This window comes from Pleurodeles waltl, chromosome 3_1 (genome assembly GCF_031143425.1).
Source record: "Pleurodeles waltl isolate 20211129_DDA chromosome 3_1, aPleWal1.hap1.20221129, whole genome shotgun sequence".
NCBI classification, from domain to species: domain Eukaryota; kingdom Metazoa; phylum Chordata; class Amphibia; order Caudata; family Salamandridae; genus Pleurodeles; species Pleurodeles waltl.
This window is the reverse complement of record NC_090440.1, coordinates 997,599,719-997,624,649: the sequence shown is the minus strand read 5'-3', so window position 1 is coordinate 997,624,649 and position 24,931 is coordinate 997,599,719. Positions and strand designations below refer to the sequence as shown.

General features: G+C 44.6%; 1 protein-coding gene across 1 annotated transcript in view; it reads left to right on the top strand.

The window, feature by feature from the left end:
* MECR (mitochondrial trans-2-enoyl-CoA reductase) overlaps positions 1-24,931 on the top strand; it is a 90,896-nt gene that overhangs the window by 34,491 nt on the left and 31,474 nt on the right. Inside the window, exon 5 of the mRNA XM_069224185.1 lies at positions 20,951-21,053. Coding sequence (XP_069080286.1) covers positions 20,951-21,053 — 103 coding nt within the window. The remainder of the gene's footprint in view (positions 1-20,950; positions 21,054-24,931) is intronic.

The following is a 24,931-nucleotide window of genomic DNA, read 5'->3' as shown; positions in this document are numbered from 1 at the left end:
CTCTCTCTCTAGCGCAGAAAGGTTGTGCAGTGGCTACCATTAAGGGTTATTTGTCGGCCTTGTCAGCCTTCATTTGTCTTCCAGACCAACCATCGTTATTTAAATCCCCTATTGTTATCAGATTCTTGAAAGGTCTTCTAAATAAATATCCTCCAAAACCATTCGTTATGCCGCAATGGGATTTGTCCTTGGTCCTGACTTTCCTGATGGGGTCCCCTTTTGAGCCTATGCATTCTTGCCCCTTAAGGTATTTGGTTATAAAAACAGTTTTCCTGGTAGCTATAACATCTGCAAGGAGAGTGAGTGAGTTGCAGGCCTTATCGGTAAAGCCCCCTTATACAACTTTTTATGGGGATAAGGTGGTGTTGAGGACCAAGGCTGCTTTCCTCCCGAAGGTTGTTTCACCCTTCCATTTGGCTCAGACAATTACTTTGTCCACGTTCTATCCTCCGCCTCATCCTTCTAAAGAGGAAGAAAGACTGCACCGTCTGGACCCAAAGAGGGCGTTGAGCTTCTTTATTGATAGAACAAAGGATTTCAGGCTGGAGGATCAGCTGTTCATCGGGTACGTGGGCAAGAGGAGAGGAAAGGCAGTCCACAAGAGAACACTCCAGGTGGGTGATTCTTTGCATTAAAATCGGTTACTCTTTGGCAAAGAAGGACCCTCCTGAGGGCATTAGAGCTCATTCCACCAGAGCTAAGTCGGCCACTTCGGCCTTGGCCAGGGGTGTTCCTGTGGTTGACATCTGCAAGGCCGCAACTTGGTCGTCCCTTCACACTTTTGCGAAACATTACTGTTTGGACTCTGAGGTCAGAAGGGACGGCCATTTTGCACGGTCAGTGCTGCAGGATTTCTTGGTTTGACCATTTAGGCACCCGCCACCGGGCGTGGTACTGCTTTGGGACTCTATCCATTAGGTGAGGAATCCACAGGTAGTTGTATCCATCAGAAGAACGAGTTACTTACCTTCGGTAACGACTTTTCTGGTGGATACATTAGCTACCTGTGGATTCCTCACGGTCCCACCCGCCTCCCCGTTGCCTTTCTGGTCTTACCAAGTAATCCTTGAGTGCGCTCCTCTTGGTCTTCAAGGTTGCAATAGACGTTGTATATATGGATACGTGTGTATATTATCTGTATATATATATATATATATGTATATATCTTTGTGTACATACATGATTTGCATATATTCGTTATATTAAATTTACAGCTATTCATTGCAATATTGTGTATTTTACAAGGTTATGGGATGTTGCCTTGCTCTTTCATTGCATTGGGTGGTTGTTCTCATGCACGTAAAAAATGTTGGTACTGACGTCGGCACGTCGTCGAGGACCTCTTATTGCCTGTATGACGTCAGACGGCGTCGCGTGGGCTAGAGTGACGTCCTCGTCGACGTGCAGAGACTAGGAAGAAGATTTCCGTTGAATGCTGGCGCCATGGGAGTATTCATTAGGTGAGGAATCCACAGGTAGCTAATGTATCCACCAGAAAAGTCGTTACCGAAGGTAAGTAACTCGTTCGTCAGGTCCCTTGTCAGGAGGCCATTGCAGCTTGCACCACCCATTGCCCCTACCAGCACTGCCACTTGCATTACCAGTCCAAACCATCACACTCCTACTAGTATGACAATTCAGACTATTCCAGGACCCCAAAGCGGTAAGAATAGCTTAAACAGCAGTTATTAGTCATTTGTATTGTATATTGAATTAGTAAACAACTGTTGTTATGTTTACACTAAATCAGACAAACAGTGCCACCATGTGGCAGACTGTCATAGGTGCTGGTGAAACCACCAGCTCAAATTAAGCACTGGTTGCAGGCAATACTGGCCTGGTAGCGTGTAAAGCTTCCTGCCTTAATATTGCCTTTTGCATTCAGATTCTGTGCATGTGGGGTGGGGAGGGGGGACGGAAAGACCTAGAAGCACAAATCATGCTAGCATTTGGCTTTATTTTACTCAAGTAATAAATGTGTGCTCGGTTTGCTATGCTTTTTCTAACTCTGGCTAACAAGACAGAAGGGACATGTCCCTTTCTCTTGTGCATGAATGGTTTGTGATCCCAACAGCTGAAGATAGTTATGAGGGGGTGACCATACGTGTTCCGTCCTGTAGAAAGAAAGATGGAGAATAGCAGTAAGCTTCTGCATATACACTTGAGCAAAATGTTCAAGTATCATGTACAATGATACAGGTGCAGCACATGACCCAATCCTTTCTCACTCCATTGAATACCATTCCTAGAAAAGGTATAGCAGGTTTTGGTACAGGGGTGGCATTAGTAAAACCGTCTGTTTCCTGGAGTGGGTGTTGAGCCATGGATTTTTAACTTCGAACTTGAGGGCACCATAAGGTTTGCAGTGTGTGTAACCCCTCAGAGCAAACCCAGAGACTGGCTGCAGTTAGTTCTACCTTGAGGCTGCATTCCATTGGGCATTCTCACGCGGCTCGGGAGTTGCTCCCTTGAGCTGATTGTCTTGTGCCCATCCACTCCAGCGTTAAACACTCTTCTGTTAAAAAGGCCTGAAGACTACGACTTGAAAGTAGACATGAATTTAAGTGACCTAGGTAAATTTATAATTTGTGCTAAACCATTCTTAAATACCTTCTAGAAAGTCCCAAAACCGTCCTTTAGTTTCCAATCCAAGTTGGAAGAACTTGCTGTTGACAGTAATATAGAACTTACTGTTGATAACCTCTTTTTTCCTGTTTCATCTCTATATAAGATTCAGAGCTGCTCCTCCTTGCGTCTCAGTGCAATCAAAGTCCTGTGCTGTACAGTTCCTTTGCCTTCTTCCAGTGTTCCGATTGGAAATATGCTCTCCAGTTTGCTGTGTTTTTTCATTCCATCCTTAACTACCTTTCTGCCAACAACCAGTAGTGCTTGCCTGCTTTCGTCCAAGATCCATATTGCTCTCTGGCTTTTTCTCTCTTTTGGTATTCCTTTTCGCAGGTACTGCACACCTCTATGTTCTATATTGTGCCAAGCAAAAGTGGCTACTGGAGGTCTTCGGACAGGCCAAAGCCATGTAGAAGAACACTCTACAACTGCCAGCCATTGGCACAGGGAGGCATTGTGTGACTTGCCATTTTTCTTACTAATGTATAAATAAACTTACTCAAATATGCCTTTAGAGGGCTAATTGCAACCAGTTTAGGTAAAAACTATTAGTGTACGGATGTGTCATCATACATGCTTGTGGCATATTTTAGTTTAGACCTAATTTGCATAATTCTCACTTAACTGATTATAATATCTACAATAATTTTAATGTACACAATTTCTAGATAATAGAGAATAATAATCATATACTAAATACAAGCTATTATATGTGCATACTGTTTTGGGGATGAGGGGCTCAGTGTATATACTCCTGTGAATGAAAGATTCTCTGGCGGGTTTGTGTGACTATAGACACTTTTTTCCACTTTAACTTACCTCAGCAAAGACTGATTGAGAGACACCTGCCAGTTTTGTTCTTCAAGTAGGCTGTATTTACCTTTCGGGACTTAATGGACCTAACAGCCATGTCCCGTAATAATCATGATCTTGGTGGTAAAGGTGTGACCTCAGTAATAAATATCTGACATTCATGGTGAGGGCCTATCCTAGGCATTGATGAGATGGCGGTAGTAGTTAAAGTGTGATGTTAGCATTGACGAGGTGACCCTGGTTGTGATGTGTAATGACAAATTTCCTAGCAATCGTAACAGAAAGTTTCAATTCTATTAAGGACACAGAGGCAAGGATTAGGCTTTTCTTTCCTCACTTTTAATGCACCAGCAGCCATATTTTACAAACAAACAACGTCAGAAACTACATTTCCCATGAACAGCTGGGAAATAAAAACAGAGAAAGCAATAATGTCCAATGATGATTCAGCATTCCTCCTATAATAGGCCCTGGAAATCCTCTTTCTTCATGCATCACTTCTTGGTTCTTCAGGGAGCTGGAGTCCAGAGTTAGAGAGTTTATCTGGAATAAAAGCTGCAATAGAGTGGCACTGACAAAAATGTACCTGCGACTGTTAAAGGGTGGCCTGGCGGCACCAAACATGGAACAGTACTATTCGGCCTCCCAGTTGCAATGGGCGACAAGGTGGCTTTCTGGACTCCAACTATCGGACACGTCAACGTTGACACCCCCTTGGACGTTATCAGCGGTGTTGTATCTGTTCCACCCAAACGCGCATCCTTAGACACCAGACTCGCTCCTAGTTAAGGTGGCACACTACTGTTACTGCCCATTACGCATGCACTTACTCCATACGCGCCGGCTCTGACTCTCCTGGGCACGTCGCACAACACACAACCTAGATTGAGTTAGAACGCCGCAGGGTTGTATACATTGGAAGACTTATACACTGAGGGTGAGTTAACCCCGTTTGCTACTCTAGCAGAGGGGACTGGCCTGCCGCCAGGACTTTACTTATTGTATTACTCCCTAGTGGCATTGCTGTCCCTGTGCTGGGGAGACATTTCCGTCGAACTACTAATACATCTCCTGGTGCAGTATACGCACGTTATGGGGCAAGGTAAACATCTGGTATGTTGGCTTTCAGAGGCGCTGCAAATGCACACAACTCACACCTGCACCGCCTTGCAAGCTGCTTGGAGGGCGACATGGCCAGACACTGTACAGATAAGGAATGAGAAGATGCCCTGGGGAGCCACATCAACATCCCACACAATGCACGGTTTCAATTGATTCAACTCTACATATTCCATTGGGCATATCTCACGCCAGCAAAAATTAATCAGTATTTTCATCGCATGGACGCAGCTTGCCCCCGCTGCGCCTTGGATGCGGCGAACCTGTTACACATGCTTTGGTCCTATCCCTCACTATGTCCTTGCTGGAGGGCAGTGTCGGAGCAACTTTCGATCTGCACGGCACGTCTGCGGCTGACCACATAGGAAGCATGTATCCTGGGCCTTTTCCCTAGAGCAAAAAGGCTTCCACGAGGTTCTTGGGCCTAGGCCTCCTGACGGCAAAGCCTCTCATCACCAAGAGATGGAAGTCTGCATAGCCTCCTCTGATAGAAGCATGGAAAAGATCATTTATGGTATGGGCCGAGGAAGAGGGGTAGACAGATTGGGACTGCGTATTATTCCCCTGGCCTCTAGCTGGGATGCAATGCTGCTAGAACTGCGGGAACAAGAACAGGGGCCCAAGATGGATGCAGAAAATGTGGACACTGCGCTGATGGCAGAGAGAATGTAGTTCCCTTCAGATGATGGGCTTGGCTTCCCCCCACCCCACCGGAAGGGGAGGAGTGCCTAGCAGAATAAACCAATCGGAGACCTGGGGCCGCATGTTGATGGGCCACAACCTGGTGACTGGGAACTGAAATAGGGTGGGGCAGGGGCAGTTGTGGATTGGATTCCGGACAGAGTTACTGTTACATTGTTATATAGTTGTATATGAGAAGTATGCTGAATTTTATTCGCTTCAATGTATGATATATGACAGCCGCCTTCTGCGTAAATATGTAGATGTAATATGCCTTCCAGTCTGACAAAACCCCAGATGTTAGAGTTGAGGTTATTATACAGTCCTAACAGGTAATTTCCTTGGTGCCGCTTGTACACCCGTTAACTGATGCAAATTTCCTTGTTATCTAACATGGTTGACTTGAGTACTATGCCATGGACGATGCAATTCCTAGTCCTCCAATTAAGATTGTTGAATACGAATTGTATGTCTGTCTCTCTGTTTAAAAAATAAATACAAAGATTCAAGCAAAAAAATGAATGCGAGATCAATGTTACATAAACCCTAATGTAATAAAACATCATCATAAATGCATTATAAACACTGCAGTAAAGAGATTGTCTACAATTAGTCTTAACTATACATCTTGAACTGTATAGTGTTCCAAATCTATGCTGTGGGTAGGGATCTTCCCCATGTTGGAAGAGGGTGGGCTAATCTTCGCCTCTGTGTCCCTAATAGAATTTAAACTTCTGTTACGATAGCTAGGAAATTTTTCATTCTATGTCAGGACACGGAGGTGAGGATTAGGCTAGTCCAAAGCTTATCCACCACTATAGTTGCCCGATTAGGTTTGAAGTAAAATCTTTTGAAAGTAGAGTCAGAGGACCAGTCCGCAGAATTAAGAATGTCCTCTAATCTCGCCCCCAAAGACAAAGACTTGGATGCCATGGCACCCCTCACTGAATGAGCTCCAAAGTGGGAGACATCTATACCTGCTCCCTGCATAGTCCATCTCACCCGTCTGGCAATGTTAGAGGAGGAGACTGATTTATGGGGCTTGGTCAGGGCGATCAATAGCTGCCTTTCACCTGGTGGACGGAGCTCTTCCGCATAGCTTAATACACCTTCAACGTTCTGACCACACACAATTTAGGACTCTCACAAGAACTTAAGACACCAGCTTAGAATTACATTTGGTTTGTTGAGAAATATGGAAAGTAACCCCCTCTTGGGCGAACACTCTACCTGTGATAGCCAGATCTCTCACATCTGAAACCCTTTGGCAAAAAATAGGACATAACAGATTAGCCAATTTAGAGGATGCTGTTTCCGCAAGAGATATTTGTTAGAAGGCCATGCCTTGAACAAGTGGAGGACCTGATTAACGTAACCACAATTTGTAGTAACGTGGCTCCGGGGGAATCGATAGCCTGATACCACATAGGGGGTTTACATACCAAGGGGTGTTCGCCCATGGGTTGACCGTTAATCGGCAGATAACTCGGTGAGCATAAGGTATTGATGGATCTGTAGGCCCAGTTCTCTGAAGCAAGGGCCGCCAGGAAATTCATGATATGGACAATGTCATGTCATGGGGTTTAACTGTTGTTGTAGACACCAACATAACCACAGAGACCAGGCGGATCGTTATCTCTTACTTGTCAGCCTAAGCTCTAGCAAGTATGGAAGCAGCTTCTTTGAAAATGCCTGGGACTTTCCACCATTCCATGTAATCTGCCAGGCCATGAGACGTAGAGACCCGGGTAGGACTATGGGATGAAGGTTGCCCTGGGGATCCCAATGAGATGCGGAGCCAGGGGTAGAGAGATTGGAAAATCCCAAGAAAATTCCATCAGAGCTGGAAACAAAACTTGAGATCTCCACGTTGGAGTGATGATGACCAGGTCCGCCCTCTGTCTCTGGACCTGAACGGATAGCCGCATTATCAATGGGAATAGGGGAAATGCTTACCCCCAACTACATGCTCCAATCCAGCAGGAACACATAGGTAAATGTCGCTTTGGGATCCGGTATCCAGCTGCAGTATCTGGGCATTTGTGACTCCTGACGAGAGGCAAAAAGGTCTATGCAGAAAGAAACCCAGCGATTCGAGGTCTGCCTGAACACTTCCGGGTGCAGAATCCAAAGGCTGGTGTCCCTCCAGTGACAGGGATGCCAGTCTGCTAACTGATTGGTCTTCCCTGGTAGATGCTCCACTGATAGCGATTTGATTCGCCAGGCAGCAATCCCAAAACAAACAAGCTATGTCTGACAGGGCCTTGGAATGGGTTCCCCCTAGGTGATTGACGTAGGGGACCACCGCCACGTAGTCCATCTTGAAGAAGATGAAACATTGCACTTTGTTCTTCGTCCAGACTTCACAGCAAAAAAAAACGCCATGAGTTCTAGACAATTTATGTGCAGAGACTGTTCTGCAAAAGACCACCTTTCTCCTGGGGGAAATTCCCCACAACGAGCCCCTCAGTCCAAACCGCTGGCATCCGATTCAATCACCAAGTCCAGTTGAGAGCCGAAGATAACCCATCCGTTCCAGGCTTCCACGTGGGAGGTCCACCACTGCAGTTCTTCCCTTGCTTCCACTGAGAGGGGAATGTGCTGGGAGTAAGTGAGACCCCTCCTGGGGTGTAAATGTTTATGTGCTGCAGCTCCCAGTAATGCAGAGGACCCGGAAAGATTGCCTGTATAGAAGAAGATAGAAGGCCTACAATCTGGGCCACATGACGCAGACATATCTGCACTTTTGCTAGGGTCCTCATGAGTTCATGCCAAATTTTGGCCAATTTCTGTGGAGGGAGACATAGGACTGCCTTGACGGAGTCCACTCCAAACCCCAAGGACTTTAGGGATTAGGACAGGATGAGAGATTTCTTCCCGTTGATCACAAAGCCAAGAGATTCCGGAAGATGAACTGTCCACTGCAGCTGCTGGACCAAATGCAGCAGACACTGGTTCATGAGGAGGACATTGTCTAGATAGACAATGAGGTGTACCCCCCGGGATCTTAGATACTTCATGACTGGTTTCAATAGCTTGGTGAAACACCAAGGAGCGGAAGACAGTTCGAAAGGAAGAGAGGTGCACGCCATTAGAGCGTCCCCTACCACACCCGGCTGCAGTAAAAACATCTTCATTGAAGACTGAGCCTTGTGAAGGGAAGTAAAGGTATTCACAAATTTGCCTAGCTCCCTGACAAAAGGGTCGCCAAACAAGTTCCCCTGAGCCACTGGGCCTGCTTCTGAATTGGCTTGCTCCCCAAGCTTCAGGTCAATCTTGATTAATAGGGACCTGCTGCGTTCAGTTGAAATTGTGCAATTGGCGTTGCCCAGGAGTATGACAGCCCTTTGGGCCCAGTTAGAGAGAATGTCTGGGGAGATTAAGGATCCGGACGCCTTAGCATCTTCTGGTATGTCCAGGATTTCGGCAAGGGGTCTGGCCACATCCAAATGTTTGTCCTGGCAGGATCGCCAGGTCCGGTCAGTTCCCTTCTTGGGATCGCAGACAAATTTCGCCAGGAAGGTGGTCATTTTGGAATCGATCTCTAGAGTGTGCACCACTTTGCCCTCCAGGGAAGGTCTAGGGCTCTCTGCCCGGATGCAGCTCCTGACCTCCTTGTCCAAGGATTTGCTCAGATGACCTTCCATATATGAAGCAACTTTCGGGGCAAGGCACCAGTCCGATGACCATGGACGTTGGAGATCTTCTGGGTCCAACATGTCGCTACACGGAGCGTCTTTGGCCCAGTTAGAGTCCTACCCTGTCCCAGGTCCTTGGCTCAGGCACGCCATGGCCTACTAGGGCATGCATTGCCGTCAGAGGCATTGGGAGAAACCCAGAGCGGTGTCCAGGGGATGAGCTTGGGACTTTATAAAGGCCCTTTTTAAGCTTGCAAACGCGTCTGGGTCCACCCCTGCATCATCTGGAACTAGCCCCTAGCCTCTTAGGTGCTAGGCTGCCCTGGGGGTTCTGAGACCTGAGGCCCTGAAGTTTCTTCCCTCAAACCGAGCGGTTTTTGACATTGAGCCTGAAGTTGCCCAATCTTCCTGTCCAAGGGCCCCATGATTTGAGTCACCACCTTAAAGAAGGAGGCATCCATTACCTGCAGAAGTTATTGTCTATGGGGAGGTAGAGTATGCCTTCCTCTTCCATATAGGACTCTGCCTCTTCAAAATCTCCCACCCTGCTCAGAGTAAATAGACAGGCAGTCTCTTGCAAAAGATAGTAAGTCTGAGGATCTGAGCCTTAGATATTGAGGAGTGACACAAGGCAGTGCCCCTTTGGTTATTAGTGGAGGATCTACGCCTCAAAGCGTGATAATGCAGGGCGCAGGCTCAAATTAAAAGCAGGTGACATTATTTTTTTTTCAGAGACTTCTGCCCATTATTTGGGGCTGGAAGCTGCCTGGGATGAGTCACAATCATTAACACTCACAATTAGCTCTGCCACGTAGCAGGTATTGAGTTTCCAGGCGGAGGCTCAGGTTTACGGTGAATAGACTTGATCTGCAACGATCTTGACAGCCTCCGCTCGCAGGTGCGGACGGACACAATTCACCCGTGTCAGAGAGTGAAACTGATGCGCCGACCGAACCGGGGGTAGAGCACGCAAAGTGAACTAAATTGAGCGTGGGCCCCCTAGCTGTCAGAGACCACATCACGCAACTGAGCCAAGCCAACAGCAGCCATGTAGGAGACGTTTGGAACGTTCCCACCGCCGCTAAACATAAAATCTCAAGACAAACAAACGATGTACATGTGATGTCTGTTTCTCCCGCAGCGAATGCCGAAGCGATGGTAGAACTATTGCTCAGTGAAGCCCCAGGCGCCAGAAGTCAGTAACCAGAAAAGAAAAAGAAAAAGGGCCCTTATCCTTAGAGCTGCTGGAGCAGCGAAGGAAGAGGAAGAAAGAGGGCTTATTATAGAAGGAATGCTGAATTGTCTTTGAACATTATTCCTTTCTCTGTTTTTATTTCCCAGGTGTTCATGGGAAATGCAGTCTCTGGTGTTTGTTTGTAAATATGGCTGCTGGTGCATTTAAAGTGAGGAACGAAAAGCCTACTCCTCGCCTCTGTGTCCTGACATAGAATCTTAGTGGCATGGGTGTGGTCTTATTCATGAAGCCATGTCCTTTTTGCAGAAATGGCCTCAGTGGTGGAGACATGACTCCATTGGTCAGGATGTGGCATCAGTGGTATAGATGTATATGACCTAAGTGGTAAAAGCCTGACGGAAGGTGTAAAGGTGTGACCTTAATAATAGCATTGTCCAGTGGCAAAGACATGACTTTAGCAAATGATTGGTAGACCTCAGTGTCGAAGACGTGACTTTAGTGGTCTGTGCATTAATGCACTAGTTAAGTCATAACATAGTTCAAAATACGGTGGTAAAAACATGATCTCAGTATTAAAGTTGCAACTTTAAAGTTGAAGGAGCAACTTACCTGAGTTGCAAAGATATCATCATAGTCATAATGGGGAGGTCATAAAGGCATAGCCTGTGTGCAACAGGCTTTACCTGATTGGTAAAGGTGTGTCCTCAATGATGAAGGTTTGACTTCAGTGGTAAACATGTGACTACAGTTAATGGGTCTGCCCGGCTGAGAGTCAATGGGACTATTTCTGACCTCTTTTCGATTGCTAGGGGCACTCGTCAGGGATGCCCACTCTCTCCGCTGCTTTTTGCTGTTGCAATGGAACCACTTGCGGCACATCTGAGACAGCACCATAACCACAGGGGATCTGCATTCCGACAGCGTCCAATATTGATTTCTATGTATGCGGATGATGTTGCCCTATACGTTCGTGATCCGCAGCTGCACCTAGACGCTCTGCTAGATGAGATAGTTTGCTATGGGCAGATTTCTGGGATCACCATCAACTGGTCCAAGTCGGTGGTGCTGCCCTTGTCCGAGGCTATGGTGTGGTGCCCCTCTAGATATCCCCTCAGCTGGGATGATGGACCTGTGTGTTATTTAGGTGCCTGGTTGAGTAGGGACATTAATACGCTTTGGTCAGCAAATTACGGCAAAGCCATTGCATGGTTGGAAGATAAGTTGGAGGTAGGGCATTCATTGCCGCTCTCGTTGATGGGTCGTATAGCGATAGCGAAGATGGTTATTCTGCCCAAATTTCTGTATTTATTTATCAACTTTCCTCTTGTCCTTACTGTGAGCTTTCTGAATCGACTTAGGTCTGCGCTTGTGACTCTGGCCGGGGCTGATCGGCAGCCCAGAATTTCCTGGGAAAACTGACACTCCCATTTGAACTGGGTGGTTTGGCAGCCCCGGATCTAGAACTTTATTATCGTTGCGTACATGCTCATTTTGCACATTTTTGGGTGCACCCTATACGATATCTGTCACATTTGGTGCCTGAGCGTGATGCAATCGGGCCGGATAGGCTGTCGCGAGTGCTCAGTGGCCCGATCAGACTCCGACCGTGATGGGTCGACATTGTGGCTTGTACGGCGAGGGTCTGGACTGCGCTGTTGCGCTGCGCTGCTGTGCGAGAACCCTTTGCGACTTCGATGCCATTGCGAGATGTTGCAGACGTGACTTTATCGGAGGATGTCCGAGTCTGTGAGTTTCTTCGAGAGTCCAACTTATTACCTTAGGATCTTAGGCCCGTATTTATACTTTTTTTGCGCTGCATTTGCGTCGTTTTTTGACGCAAAAACGGCGCAAACTTGCAAAATACCATTGTATCTTGTAGGTTTGCGCCGTTTTGCGTCAAAAAGCGGTGCAAATGCGGCGCTAAAAAAAGTATAAATACGGGCCTTAGTTTTCAGATGGGATGTTTATCTCCTTGGGGGCTGCACTTGGTGATGTGCAAGACTCTGCACAGATTATTCTTTCTCAGAATTCTTGCCATGCTCCGAGCTCTTTACCCTTGCTTTCCTGGTGCACCTTGCTTTTCCAAGCGTTGGAACTTCTATATCAAACGCGATCCCCGTAAAGGCTTATCATGAGTTCATATGTTTGCATGCAGAATGCGGTGTCTGATACTGAGATTAAAGCCAAGGCCCAATGGGAAGCGGACATTGGCTAACCCATTTCCGATTAAGCGTGGCAACGATGCTGCGCGCATATGAGAGAGCTGTCCCCTAACTATAGACTGGATCTTATTCACTTCAATTTTTTGCACCACTGGTACTACACGCCCCGTAGACTGAAGAGTATGGGTATTTGAGCTGATGTGGGCTGCAAGAGGTGTCTGGCTCCTGAGGTGTACTTCTTTCATCTCGCGTGGAGTTGTACATCGCTGCAAGAATACTGGATGGCGGGGTTGCGGGCGACTGAGGAGATGACTGGACTCCTGTTGCTGCACACCCCTAAGCTTGCTCTTTTGGGATATGTCAAGGGGACTCCCCCCACGCATCAGAGGCTGGTGGGACTGGTGCAGCTAGCTAAGCGTAGGGTCGTTATATGCTGAGGGCGATGGCAGGCTCCCTGTTGTTGTGACTGGTTGTAGGACACTACGTACTGTCAGGAGCTACTAATGATATACTGGGAGCTTATGCCTGAGGGTTCCCGGCCTAGAGATATATGGGTCCTCCTGCAATCTGATTTGGAGTCCTGTGCATTGAACAACATGTGGTTGCCAAATGTTTACCACTAATTATGCAATAGTTACGCTCCCCTTCCATGCCATTCAATTACAGCTTGCACTCCAGTTGGCGATTTGAAGGCTGTGGTGTTCCTCTATCCCCTCCCCTTTTTTCGTTTTTCTCTTTTTCTTATGCATTCTCTTGCTCTTTGCTCTCCCTCCTTTCTATCTCTCCCCTCTTCTTTCATTGTTTACATCTGGATACTTCTGATGGTTCATATGTCTCCAGTTGTGACTTGTACTCTACGCTGACTTTCATCTGTACCGGTTGGCCGCAGAGCTTTGTTCTATCTGGGTTCTGCCAATAAATGCAACAAAAAAAAAATGTTCTGACTAAATCTATCTAAAGGCGGGAAGAGGGAAACCAGTGCACCCTCACTATCTCCAGCAGTTAATCCTTGGGAGCCCTGAATCCAGCTGCAGCCTGGATTCTGCTTCAGCTTTTGCTTCAGTTGCCCATGGTGATACCACTCGATTGCAAACACAACTGAGTGAGTACATTTTATCTATCACTTTTTGGGTGTCCCTGGCACTCTTTCACATCCTGGTTCCTTTGTCCTGTCACGACCTAGTGACTACCCTTTAATGAGGCGTCTCTGATATCTTGTTGTCCTGAAGAAAACTCAACATTGCTAAAGAATTCAAAACACCGTTGACACCAAAGTACAATAATTACGTTGGCTTAAAAGAATTTGTCATTTTCATTGATTGTCATATGTCTGCATTTATAAAAACATAATAAAAGCTGTTGTCTGTCCATAAAATTGCCTGCATATTGCCTACTATTTCAATTCTATGTGTTTTTTCACCTACGGACACAGCACTCACTTGTAGATTTGTCTGCTTATTGCACCTTGTATGTGACATTTGTACAATTTCTAAGTTGTCTTCAAATTGCTACACTACATGCGTAGTTACTATACTTTTCTGATTTAGTTATAAGACCACAGTGTATTAATGATATTACTGCATTAATTATATGCTAAGGATTCACTTTCATGGAAAAGGTATGAACTTCTTGTTAAAGTCATGACATTAGTAAAGATGTCACTTTCCAAGTGAAGATATCACTTCCTTAGTAATGGTGTATTCAGTTTTTTGGATAGCATGTCACTCTGTTGTTAAAGGAGGCACCTTCTTGTTAAAGGCTTCACCTTTGTGAGAACTTTGCCTTCTTTATATAGGCATGACTTTGGTGAAAGTGGGACCTTCCTGATAAAGGTGTTGCTTTCCTGGCAAGGCATCATTTTCTTGTTATGCGTAAGCTCCTTCATAAAGGTTTTGCCTTCTTCAAAAAGTATCACCTTTTAGGCAAAGCATGACCTTTGTAAGACTTCACCTTCTTTGTAAATGTACCATTTTCTTGTAAAGCTGTGACCTTGATGGAGGTATCTTGATAAAGATATCACTTTTGTAATAAGACTCCGTTTTTGTGTTAGAGCAGGTGCCTGTGTGGTAAAGCCTTGATGTGTTTAACAGGATTGTTGGACTATAGTGGAGAGAGAGGCTTCTGGTTGATATCAGCTAGGACTTCCATACAGTCAAAAGAATCTAGTGCCAAATGTACGACCCTCAGTGTTTGCGACTTGCAATTTGCATTTTTTGCGACTCACAAACACTGATTTACGACAGTGTCTGACACACTGTCTGCGATTTCCAAATGGGGCACAAGGGACCTGCCTCATTAATATTCATGAGGCAGGTCGCAATTTGCGACCCATTGAGAATGGCCTGCACTCACAGGGATGGTGGCCTGCTGGGGTCAGCAGACCACCATGTCTGAAGCAGTTGTTTTGCATTTCAAAAATAAAAATGAAAAGTTTTCTTTTCATTTTTTTAAAGTGGTCCATGGAACCACTACCTGCTCTAAGAAAATGTTGGTGCCCCAATTCACAAAGGGGAAGGGGTTCCTTGGGGAAAACCCTTCTTCAAGGAGTTGGTAAAATATGAATGTTTTGCAACCGCACTCCTGGTTGCGAAACATTCATACGTACCAGTGTGACTCGCTATTAGTAAGGGACGCCCTTTACACGCTCCTTCCTAATAGCGACTCGCAAATCCTATTTTCTGAGTCAGTAATAGCTACCGACTTGCAAAATAGGTTTGGCACATAGGGAAATACATTTTGCCGGTCGGAAACAGCCCAATGGGCCGTTTGCAACAAGTAAAATTACTCGTACATCTGGCCCCTAATGCCTAGAAGTAAATATTTCCTGATTTTGCATATAGTAGCTTGGCACAAGAAGCAAGGCCTTCCCTAGACAACACTGCATGCAATACATGTACAGTAACACCACAACATTACAGCTCAAAAGTACACAATCCAAAATCCCCAAGCCGATTTAGAAAAATATAAATCACTATAATGATTCAACTCACACAGAAATCACTCCAGTGGTTTGACTTTTGTTCTTCAAAACACAAAAACGGCCACTCAAGGGCAGCCACAAGGGTAATTGTTTGTGGTACTAAGCTAAACAATACCTCCAGTTTACAATTAATAGTTTTTGGAAAATGATAGTCCTTTAAATTAAAAATATCTGTACGGCATAGCAGCTCTTCTAGTTTAGAACATAGTTAACAGATTGAAGTCCACATCTTCAGAGGGGGATCTCCAGACACCATACTGAAGTCCTCAGTTGCAGGAATTTCCCACAAGTTCGTTTGTGCTCAGACCATCTCCTAAACCTCCAAGGACTGCCCATAGGACATAGGTCCTTTCATTCAAGTTGGGAAAAGGGTTTCCTCACTTCCAGTCAGGAGCACAACCAACTGTGTGCTCGTAGCTGATCTTTTTTGTTTTCTTCCCTGAAGATGCAGCTGACATTGATCCCTAAAATTGTGGGGGGGGGAGGCATGGTATTGTTTTGGGTGGGTGGCATTGTTTCGGAGGAGTTACTGGACTCTTTTAGTCTTGCAAGGCTGCAAAAGACCAGCTCCCCTGACACTCAGATTAGCTTTTAGCAGTTTGTCATTCAAGAGGAAGCAAGATTTATACACATTTCAGTCCTTCTCAACATACATAGGAATTGTTCCAACAGGAAGTTGTCTGATGTCATCACAGTCCAAGTTTGGCATCTTTTATAATGTTAACACAGCAGTAGGTATTGCTAAGGTTCCCTTTGGAAAAAGTGACCTAATTCCAATGCATGTGTCTCCTTTGTTGTTAAACACTATGACCCACCTCCAGGATGCAAAGGATGCCTTTTCAAAAATAAGTCACAGAATTTCTTGTACCCCAGATTTACAGTATAATAGAGTACAGCATGATAGAGTACAGCCTTGTTTAGGTTTCTCTTTCCATCACCAAGCTCCTTTAGAAGCCAGTCTGATTGGCCCCCACTATTATTAATACCAGACAGACTCAGCCCGGCTTGTATGCTCCCTTGCTTTCTCACTGACATGGAGTATGGCTGTGTGACAGCTGTGTCTAAAAAAAGCCATCATTGTAACTTCCATTTCATCCATAGTTGGTTAATTATAATTTGAGTCAGATAAGATGCCATTGTTGGACTTGTAAACTAAAGAATGCTTACCTTATTATGTCAGTGGTTTGCCAAAGTAGGAGGCAGTACCAAGCTGGCAGACCTTTGAGCATGGCTTTGATCAAAGCAGAAGAGGTGGCTGGAATAGAGAAAGCCTTTTGTTTCTGGCAAGGCTAAGATCTGTGGCAATTTTACTCCTGCCCTAGGCTGAGCGGAGGAGTGAGAGATACTCATTACTGGTGAACTACAGAGGAAGAACAGAAAGGTGGCTATGTTATAAAAGTAACATTTATTTGGCGTCTCAGCTTCACCTACCTAGGTATCAGAGTGGCCCTAGAGACGTCCCTGACTTGGGCACTGAATATCACCCCTCTTACTCGTAAGGTGAAGTCTAATCTTGGGAAGTAGCAAGTCCTGCCCCCGAATGTCATGGGCTGCATTGCGCTTTATAAGATGTTAATCCTTTCCGCTTCCTTTATATCTTCCAAAACCTCCTCATTCAGCTTTTACGTCAGTGTATCCGAGAAATGGATGCAATGGCCCATAGATTCATCTGGCATAATGGCAGATGACGCCTCTCCTGGGACACATGTCAAACAGGTACATTCGAGGGTGGTCTAGGAATGTCCAACTTATATTTATACCATTTGGCCATGCAGATACTAATCATTCACGATTGGTTTACGTGGGGTCGGGACAATCCGGCATATCGCCTAGAGCTCTTGCAGATAGGCTTCCCATGCATCATGGACATGTTGAATGGCAGTCCCATCCCCAGGGCCACTCTGGAGGTGCAGGCCAGGTCCTTGGTGGATGGTACTCAGCCCAAAGACTTACAAGGTGGTCGGGCCATATCACCTAATACACCCCCTTATGGCTTGGCACGTGCCTATGCAAAGTAGTGGCACTAGAGGGATTATCATACATGGAGCCTATAAGCCTCACGTTGGTGGGCGATGTCTGGGAGGGTTTCCATATGATATCCTTTCAAAAGCTCCAGCAGACCTACGCATTGGCCAGGTCACAATTTTACAAATTCTTACATTTGAGGCATGCACTAAAGGTACACCTTCCTAAGGAGGCTCCTATATCTGTATTCAGTCCCCTGGAGGCCACTGGGCGTGTGGGGGTGGTATCACAAATATATTGTTCCCTAGTATTGAATGCCTCTCCAGCTCCTTACCCCTTACACTCCTGATGGGAGGCCATTGGACAATGAAGACTGGCGGGATGCATTGATGGCACCACGTGCTCTCACAGTTTCTGCGAGGCTACGCTTAGTACAAACGTTCTATTTACACTGCACATATCTAACCCCTGCCAGACTCCAGCGGGCAGGGCTCAGATCTACCTCGCGATGTAAAAGGTGCTCCCACTCATCTGCTGATTTCTTCCACGTCGTATGGGCCTGCCCTGTCATTACGAGATATTGGATGCAAATCATGAATGAACTCTCCATTGTGCTGGAGCTTGCCCTGGAGCCTTGTCCGTTGATGGTCCTCTTGGGGGTGATGGAGGGAGTGGGAGTTTCATGAGCACTAAAAACACTACTGGTCACGGCGTTGCTCATAGCCAAAAGAGATGTTGCCGCACAGTGGGTGATGAGCACTCCCCTCTTGTCAAAATGGAGGCGAGGAATGGACTGGTGTGCTCACATGGAACGGCGGGTGTACCAAGCGAGGGGCTACTTGAAAATATATGATAAGGTTTGGTCCAAATGGTTGGGGGCTGCATGCTCAGAAATCTAAATTATAATTTGGTTTGGGATCTGACATGTAGGGGTTAACTGCTGATTTATTTGATATGACTAAGTTGGTCCACAGTGGACTTGTGAAATGTTGTAATAATTTGATTTGCTCTAATCTGCTCAGTGGCGTGTTATTGTACAAATAAAACAATAAAGTTGGTTATAAAAAAAAAAGACAATTTTTTAACATAAAATAACTCAATGTTTACTAATGGTCTTTATTTTATTACTATTAGTTACTTGCCACAACAATGAGATTCCTATATTTTTCTAACACATTTTTGGAAATTGACAACTGTATTGGTTTACTAATGTGTAAAGTGCTGTGGCCTCACTTTGTAACAGAGCGCTGTGTTTCTCGTAACTCTTTTCCATATGAAAGAGTGCTGCAACTTACATTTTACATGTAAAAATAATGCAGCTGGATCCCACTTTTGTAAAGCACGCTGACAGCTGCTTATTCAGTGTAAACACTGCAATCCAAATGCAAAAAGAGATTCACTTTGGAATTCCATGCTCAGGCCCGCGCAGAGTTTTACAGGACTGCTATCCAACTTACTTGTTAGGAACAAATGATTGAATTGAGTTGCGAAAGCTTTGCTGTAGCCGCACATATAGTATTTCATTTTAAAGCGCCCTGACGAGCTTTTTCGCACTTCTGAATGACTTGTGAAAACAAATGCAAATATTCCTATTAGGGCCTAATTACAAGTTAGAAGGATGTATATGTCGAAACACCGAGTGACCAGAATTAACAATTCCAGCCAGTATCTACTCACATGTTCTCCTATTACGAGTTAAGACGCACGGAATGGGAAATAATTGAGTGCACCTTTTTTTAAGTTCTGAATTCCCATTTTTGTGGGGATTAGCCCACCAATTTGTTACTTGGTCTAAGCAGGTGGTAACTGTGTGTGAGGGGGATGGTGAATGGTGGGAAGTGGGGAAGGAGGTTTTGAGAGTGGGAACTGGAAGGTAAGGAAGTTGCCTGGCAGTTGGATGGTTATATGCTCCCCTTGTGGCTTTGAAGCAGGTCAGTGGGGGCTGAGGCCCGTTCTTCAATTCAGCCCCTTCAAAACTCAATTTAACCTGCCGCAGTTTGTGGCCGATAAAATAAAGTCTGGTGTTCCCACTCCCAGGAACAGAGCCCACTTATATTGGAGCAGAGCCGAATTCCACCGAGGAATTTTGCTCCACTCATTTCTAAATCAGAGCCTACATAGCAAAAATGGCTACCATATTTTAAGGAAAGGCACATGAGCGAGGAACTGTTTGGCAGTTCTTCCCTGTCCAGAGGTCAAAACACCAGCTAACCAGAACCAGAAGAATCAATTAATCTAGGACGAACAGCCCAAAAAAGGATGCATTTCCTAAACTTAGTATTTGTGCTAGAAGCCTCAGTGACCTTAATAGTATAGGCTTGACCTCAATGGAAAGATCATTAATGTTAAAGGAGAGACCTAATTTGTAAAGGGAGTGATTAGTGGTGAATTTGTAACCTTAGTGGTTTTGAAATTAACATAATGGTGAAGATGTCACTTAGTTGGTTAAGGCATGATTTGAGTGGTATATGTGAAAGCAAAGTAACTAATTTGAGTCTTCCATGGTAAACATAAAGGTAATGGATACATTTTTTGTCTTAGCCACTGGCAATTAATTGGGGGAGCATTCCAGTCCATCATTTTTCACCCCTTACACCACTCTGCATAGAGACTTGCTATATTAAAATTAGCCGAAGGGCTGTTCTAGCAAGAACACACCTGCCCTAACTGCAAGCTAAGTCCTCTCTGAATTTCAACACAAGCAATGCCAGAGTGGCTTTGACCACCTACTTAAGCACCATCAGTAAGATGTAGCTAAAACCCTGTGCTTAATTTGAAAAAGAATAAGTGACTGGCCGTAAGTTTTGCTTAAAGCCCATGACTTGTGCTATTGAAGGTCAGCATGCAATTTACCAAGGCTGCAGGTCTTGATTGCACCTCATGCCTCTAATGAACTACAAGACTCCTCCTCCCTTTTTATCTCACTCTTGCCAGTTCTTTATCATTCTGCTTTCTCACTTTGTCTTTTTTGTAATTTACTTCCTCCTTCTTACCCGACTTTTGTGTTTTAATTTTTGTTGCACTGGATCAAAATCGGTTGAGCAAAAAATAAGTTTAGGTGGGCCCCACCTGCAACCACCAGCTCAAATTAAGCACTGCCTGTAGGACGGTAAGCACAAGACCAACGCCTGAGCAGGCCTGTCACCCTTACAACATTGCACTAAGGAAAACATAAAGGTGATGAGAGGAGTGCTTGCTAATTGGCTGCTAATCTGTCAATCACTCAAGTCTATATTTCACTCACAATGCCACTCCAGAGAGAGGCCAGCTATAGAAAAAAAAAAACAGATTCCATCCTACCCCAATAGGAACAAACCACTGCAAACTGCCAAGACATGTCTCCTCTGGAATAAGCAACCCTAGAAAAGTTTGGCCTACTAAGGTCTCTTCTATAAGTTATAGCTTGAGTGCTCTGGCTTTATAGGCATGGGACCTCCATCTGGACATGTCTGTCCGTGGTATGTCATGATTTCAGTGATAAAGGCAATGTTAGAAGCATAGTCTCAGTGGGAAAGATGTTTTGAAAGACAAATGTATGATCACAGTGTTAAATGTATTACTTTGGTGGTAAAGGCATGATATCTGGGATGTAAGCTTTAGTGCAGTGTATAAGTGTTGAAAACATGACTTTGGTACAAAATTCGTGAACTTGATGATCTGATCGGTGAAAATATGTTATTAGCACCAATGGTGTGACTTTAGAGGTGAAAGTGTGACCAAAGTTTAAAGAGATGACAATATTTTAAAACATATGATTTATCTCACTCTTCAGGAGATTCTGTCATTCAGAATGCAGCCAACAGTGGTGTAGGGCAGGCTGTGATCCAGATTGCAGCAGCCCTGGGGATCCGGACGATAAACATTGTACGAGACAGGTATGTATGTAACCCTTAAGCCATCTGTTCACATTCATAATCCTTTGCTCAGGTTCCTCCTGCACATTTTTACCTTTTATCTCATCCTCCGACATTGTAGCCTATTAAAGTATTTTTTGAAGACGTGATTAAGTTATTAGAGTATACTTCCTGTAAGAAGTTGCATTATTATAGGGATAGTTGACTACCCACCTCAAGGAATAATCACAACCCTTCTCAGGGTAAAACCTCAAGATCACGACACTAACCTGAGTTTAACCCCAGGCAGCTATGTCACAGAGCAACATGCTGTACTAAGGATAATGTGTAAAGAATTTATGCAGTACCAAAACAGTAAAAATTTTGAAATGCAAAAATCCCAAACTGAATTGGAAAAATAAAGTAAGATTTTATAAACAGAATGACACCAAGTTGACGAAAAACCAAAAAGGGTAACCTGAGATATGGATTTTTAAGTGGGTTTAGCGCTAAGAAGCATAAAGTGCAAATGACTGACGGTGGTCACAGTAGAACTAAACCTAGATGCAATTTGACTCTGACCACAATGGAGCACCGGTTTGATACACCAACCAGATTCATGCTGGTCAAAATTTTATAATCTTACTTTAGTCCTTTTAGTCCCAATCTGAAGCTTAACACAATAGAGCGCGGGTCTGATAGACCTACCAGTTTCATCCTTGTAAAAGATCTTACCTTTGGGCTTTAGTCCTTTAAGTCCCAATCCACCACAGGATTACACTTCCAAATCCCCCAGGACTTCGGGGGAGGCACTTAGAGACTTGCAGGGTGTCAGGCAGAGGACAAACAGTAGAATCTAGTTTATGCCCAGTTTCTACTGATCTGCTAGGTAGTTGCAGAAAATGCCTCTTGTACATTGTTGTGTCTATATAGCTTTAACAGAAGGTCAGTTGTATGACACTTGGAGTCAATTTCCTTGTCCTGGGTAAAAGGTAGAGCAGGTCCAGTCCTTCAGGGCTCTTCGCAGGCCGCAGAAGCAGGTTTAGTCCTCTTCTGACCTTCCTCAGGTCCAGGAGTCTTCTGTGGTGGGTTCCCGGAGATGCCACATTTATGCCTGGCACAGGCTACTCAGTGGGGATTGACTCCTGAACACCCCAAACGAGTGGGATAAAAGTTCCCAGTGCCATCCCTACCGACTTTAGGCATTTTCAAGATTGCAGAAGTCTTCAGGCACATTAAACGTGGACCCTGAGAGCTGGGGTTATGTGTTGAGAGTGTACTATGATACCTCTAGTGTCTTCCCATATGTAACAATAAAATCCACTTTGGGGAAGTATATATCATACAGCTGGAGGGGCACCGACAAATCTTGGAATAACTTTAAACATCCTATCAAGTCGCTCTAATATGTCCTTTATTTTCTTTCACTTTAAAAAAGGAAACAGCAAACGCGTTTCGTTCACCACATGTGAACTTCCTCGGGCTGTGAAACAGACACATAACACATATATTTTCGGTTTTCAATGTAACATATAAATCCATATTTCACAACAATAAAACATATAATGAGAAAGAAAAAAAAAGAAAAATAAATATGTAAGAACAGAAAAGAAACAAAACACAGTACCCAACATCACACGATGCTTTGACAATAAAAAACATTCAATTTGCATGAGTTCCCCTTTAGAGATGTACATTACTGCTAAAAACATACACCAACTTAAAAAACCTAACATCAAAAAAACTTAACCGTGGCGTCATCAGTATCACGTAATCATCACCCTTTCCTCACATTAGGTAAGGACCAGTTTGCACTTCCATTTCATAGTCTAAAGTCAATGATGACACATGTATAACAACATATTCCACAATTCATTAATATTTACTAACCCTTGATTCTTATGTACATAAATATATACTAACATGCATACAAACTAAACCAGGGAACCGCGAGTGGAGACATTATGACGCGTCATACACCCCAGTAAAATAGATAATGTGGGGGCACCTAACAACATGTCCCCATGTAAGACTTGCATCCCCAATAAAATAAATTGGGTGCATGTAACATCATTGCCCTCGATATATCACCCCCAGATTTAGTTTAAACAATCCAATTTAGATTACATACCATTTATGTTTTCTAATAATAAAGAACGCTACAGTCATCAAATGTGTCAACCTCTGCAAATTATGCAGATCGTGTCCCATTATGGTGTTTATGTACCCTTCACATCACACAAAATGGCTCCTAAAATTGTCAAGAAGCATCATATGAGTGATCGCCATAGATACCATTTCCCCATCAACTATCAACATATTTTGACTTTTAATCAACTAAGTTGTTCCTAAGAGCATAGCAATAAACTCAACTTAATCCCAATAATGAGAGAATAATATAATATAAATAGCACATGCTTGACAGACCACGTTGCGCATGGTGAATGGAGTAAGAAATGAAGATAGTAAAACTGCCAGGAACAAAATGGGTGTGATAAGTATTAAGTTTATAGCAATACATGCATCTGTTGAACTAATTCACAAAATGTTATAACAGTTCAACAGAGGACACACCCCTCTATCTCTATTTCCCTCCATCTGTGGGCGAGTACTAAGTCAGTTCAACATACCGAAACATTCTCCTTAAGGTTCATGCAGAACAAAGTCATACAATGAAATTGTTCCTAATACCAAGCAAGATTGAAATATGGCGCTACCTTATCAAACCTAATTAGCAGGTTGTGCACGTTAACCTGCTAACAATAACACTGTATTGGAAACAGAAAACTGTAACAAACTTCATTGCTACATAGCGCATGTTAATATCAAAGCAATAACATAATATCAAAAGCGGAATAACTGAGTCCTTCTTATGACCACAGAGCCTTAAAGACATAAGCTGAGATGTCACTTAGGGGCATATTTATACTCCGTTTGCGCCGAATTTGCGTCGTTTTTTTCGACGCAAATTCAGCGCAAAACTAACGCCATATTTATACTTTGGCGTTAGACGCGTCTAGCGCCAAAGTATGAGGAAAGAGCGTCATTTTTTTGCGTGAACGCCTTCCTTGCGTTAATGAGATGCAAGGTAGGCGTTCCCGTCTAAAAAAATGACTGCGACGCAAATGCGTCGTATTTATACTCCAGGCCAAAAATCACGCCCGGGAGTGGGCGGGGCAAAAAAACCCGCATTTGCGCCGGATTTTAGCGCCTGGGTCAGGGCAGGCGTTAAGGGACCTGTGGGCTCAAAATGAGCCCACAGCTGCCCTCCCATGCCCCCAGGGATCCCCCCTGCCACCCTTGCCCACCCCAGGAGGACACCCAAGGATGGAGGGACCCATCCCAGGGACATTCAGGTAAGTTCAGGTAAGTATAATTTTTTATTTTTTTTATATTTATTTTTGGCATAGGGGGGCCTGATTTGTGCCCCCCTACATGCCTCAATGCCCAATGACCATGCCCAGGGGAGATAAGTCCCCTGGGCATGGCCATTGGGCAAGGGGGCATGACTCCTGTCTTTACTAAGACAGGAGTCATGTAAATGGCGTCTGGGCGTCGTTAAAAATGGCGCAAATCGGGTGGAGGCGATTTTTTGGCGTCAACCTGACTTGCACCATTTTAAGACGCCCTAACGCCATTTTCCCCAACGCCGGCGCTGCCTGGTGTACGTGGTTTTTTTCCACACACACCAGGCAGCGCCGGTCTGTTAGTGCCGGCTAACGCCATTCAATAAATACGGCGCCCGCATGGCGCTTCAGAATGGCGTTAGCCGGCGCAAAACTTTTTGACGCTAAACTGCGTTAGCGCAATTTAGCGTCAAAAAGTATAAATACGGGCCTTAATGAGCTTAATCACCCCCATACACATGCCACAGCCATAGCATATATAATCAAACTCACATTTCAGACGAGGATAATTCT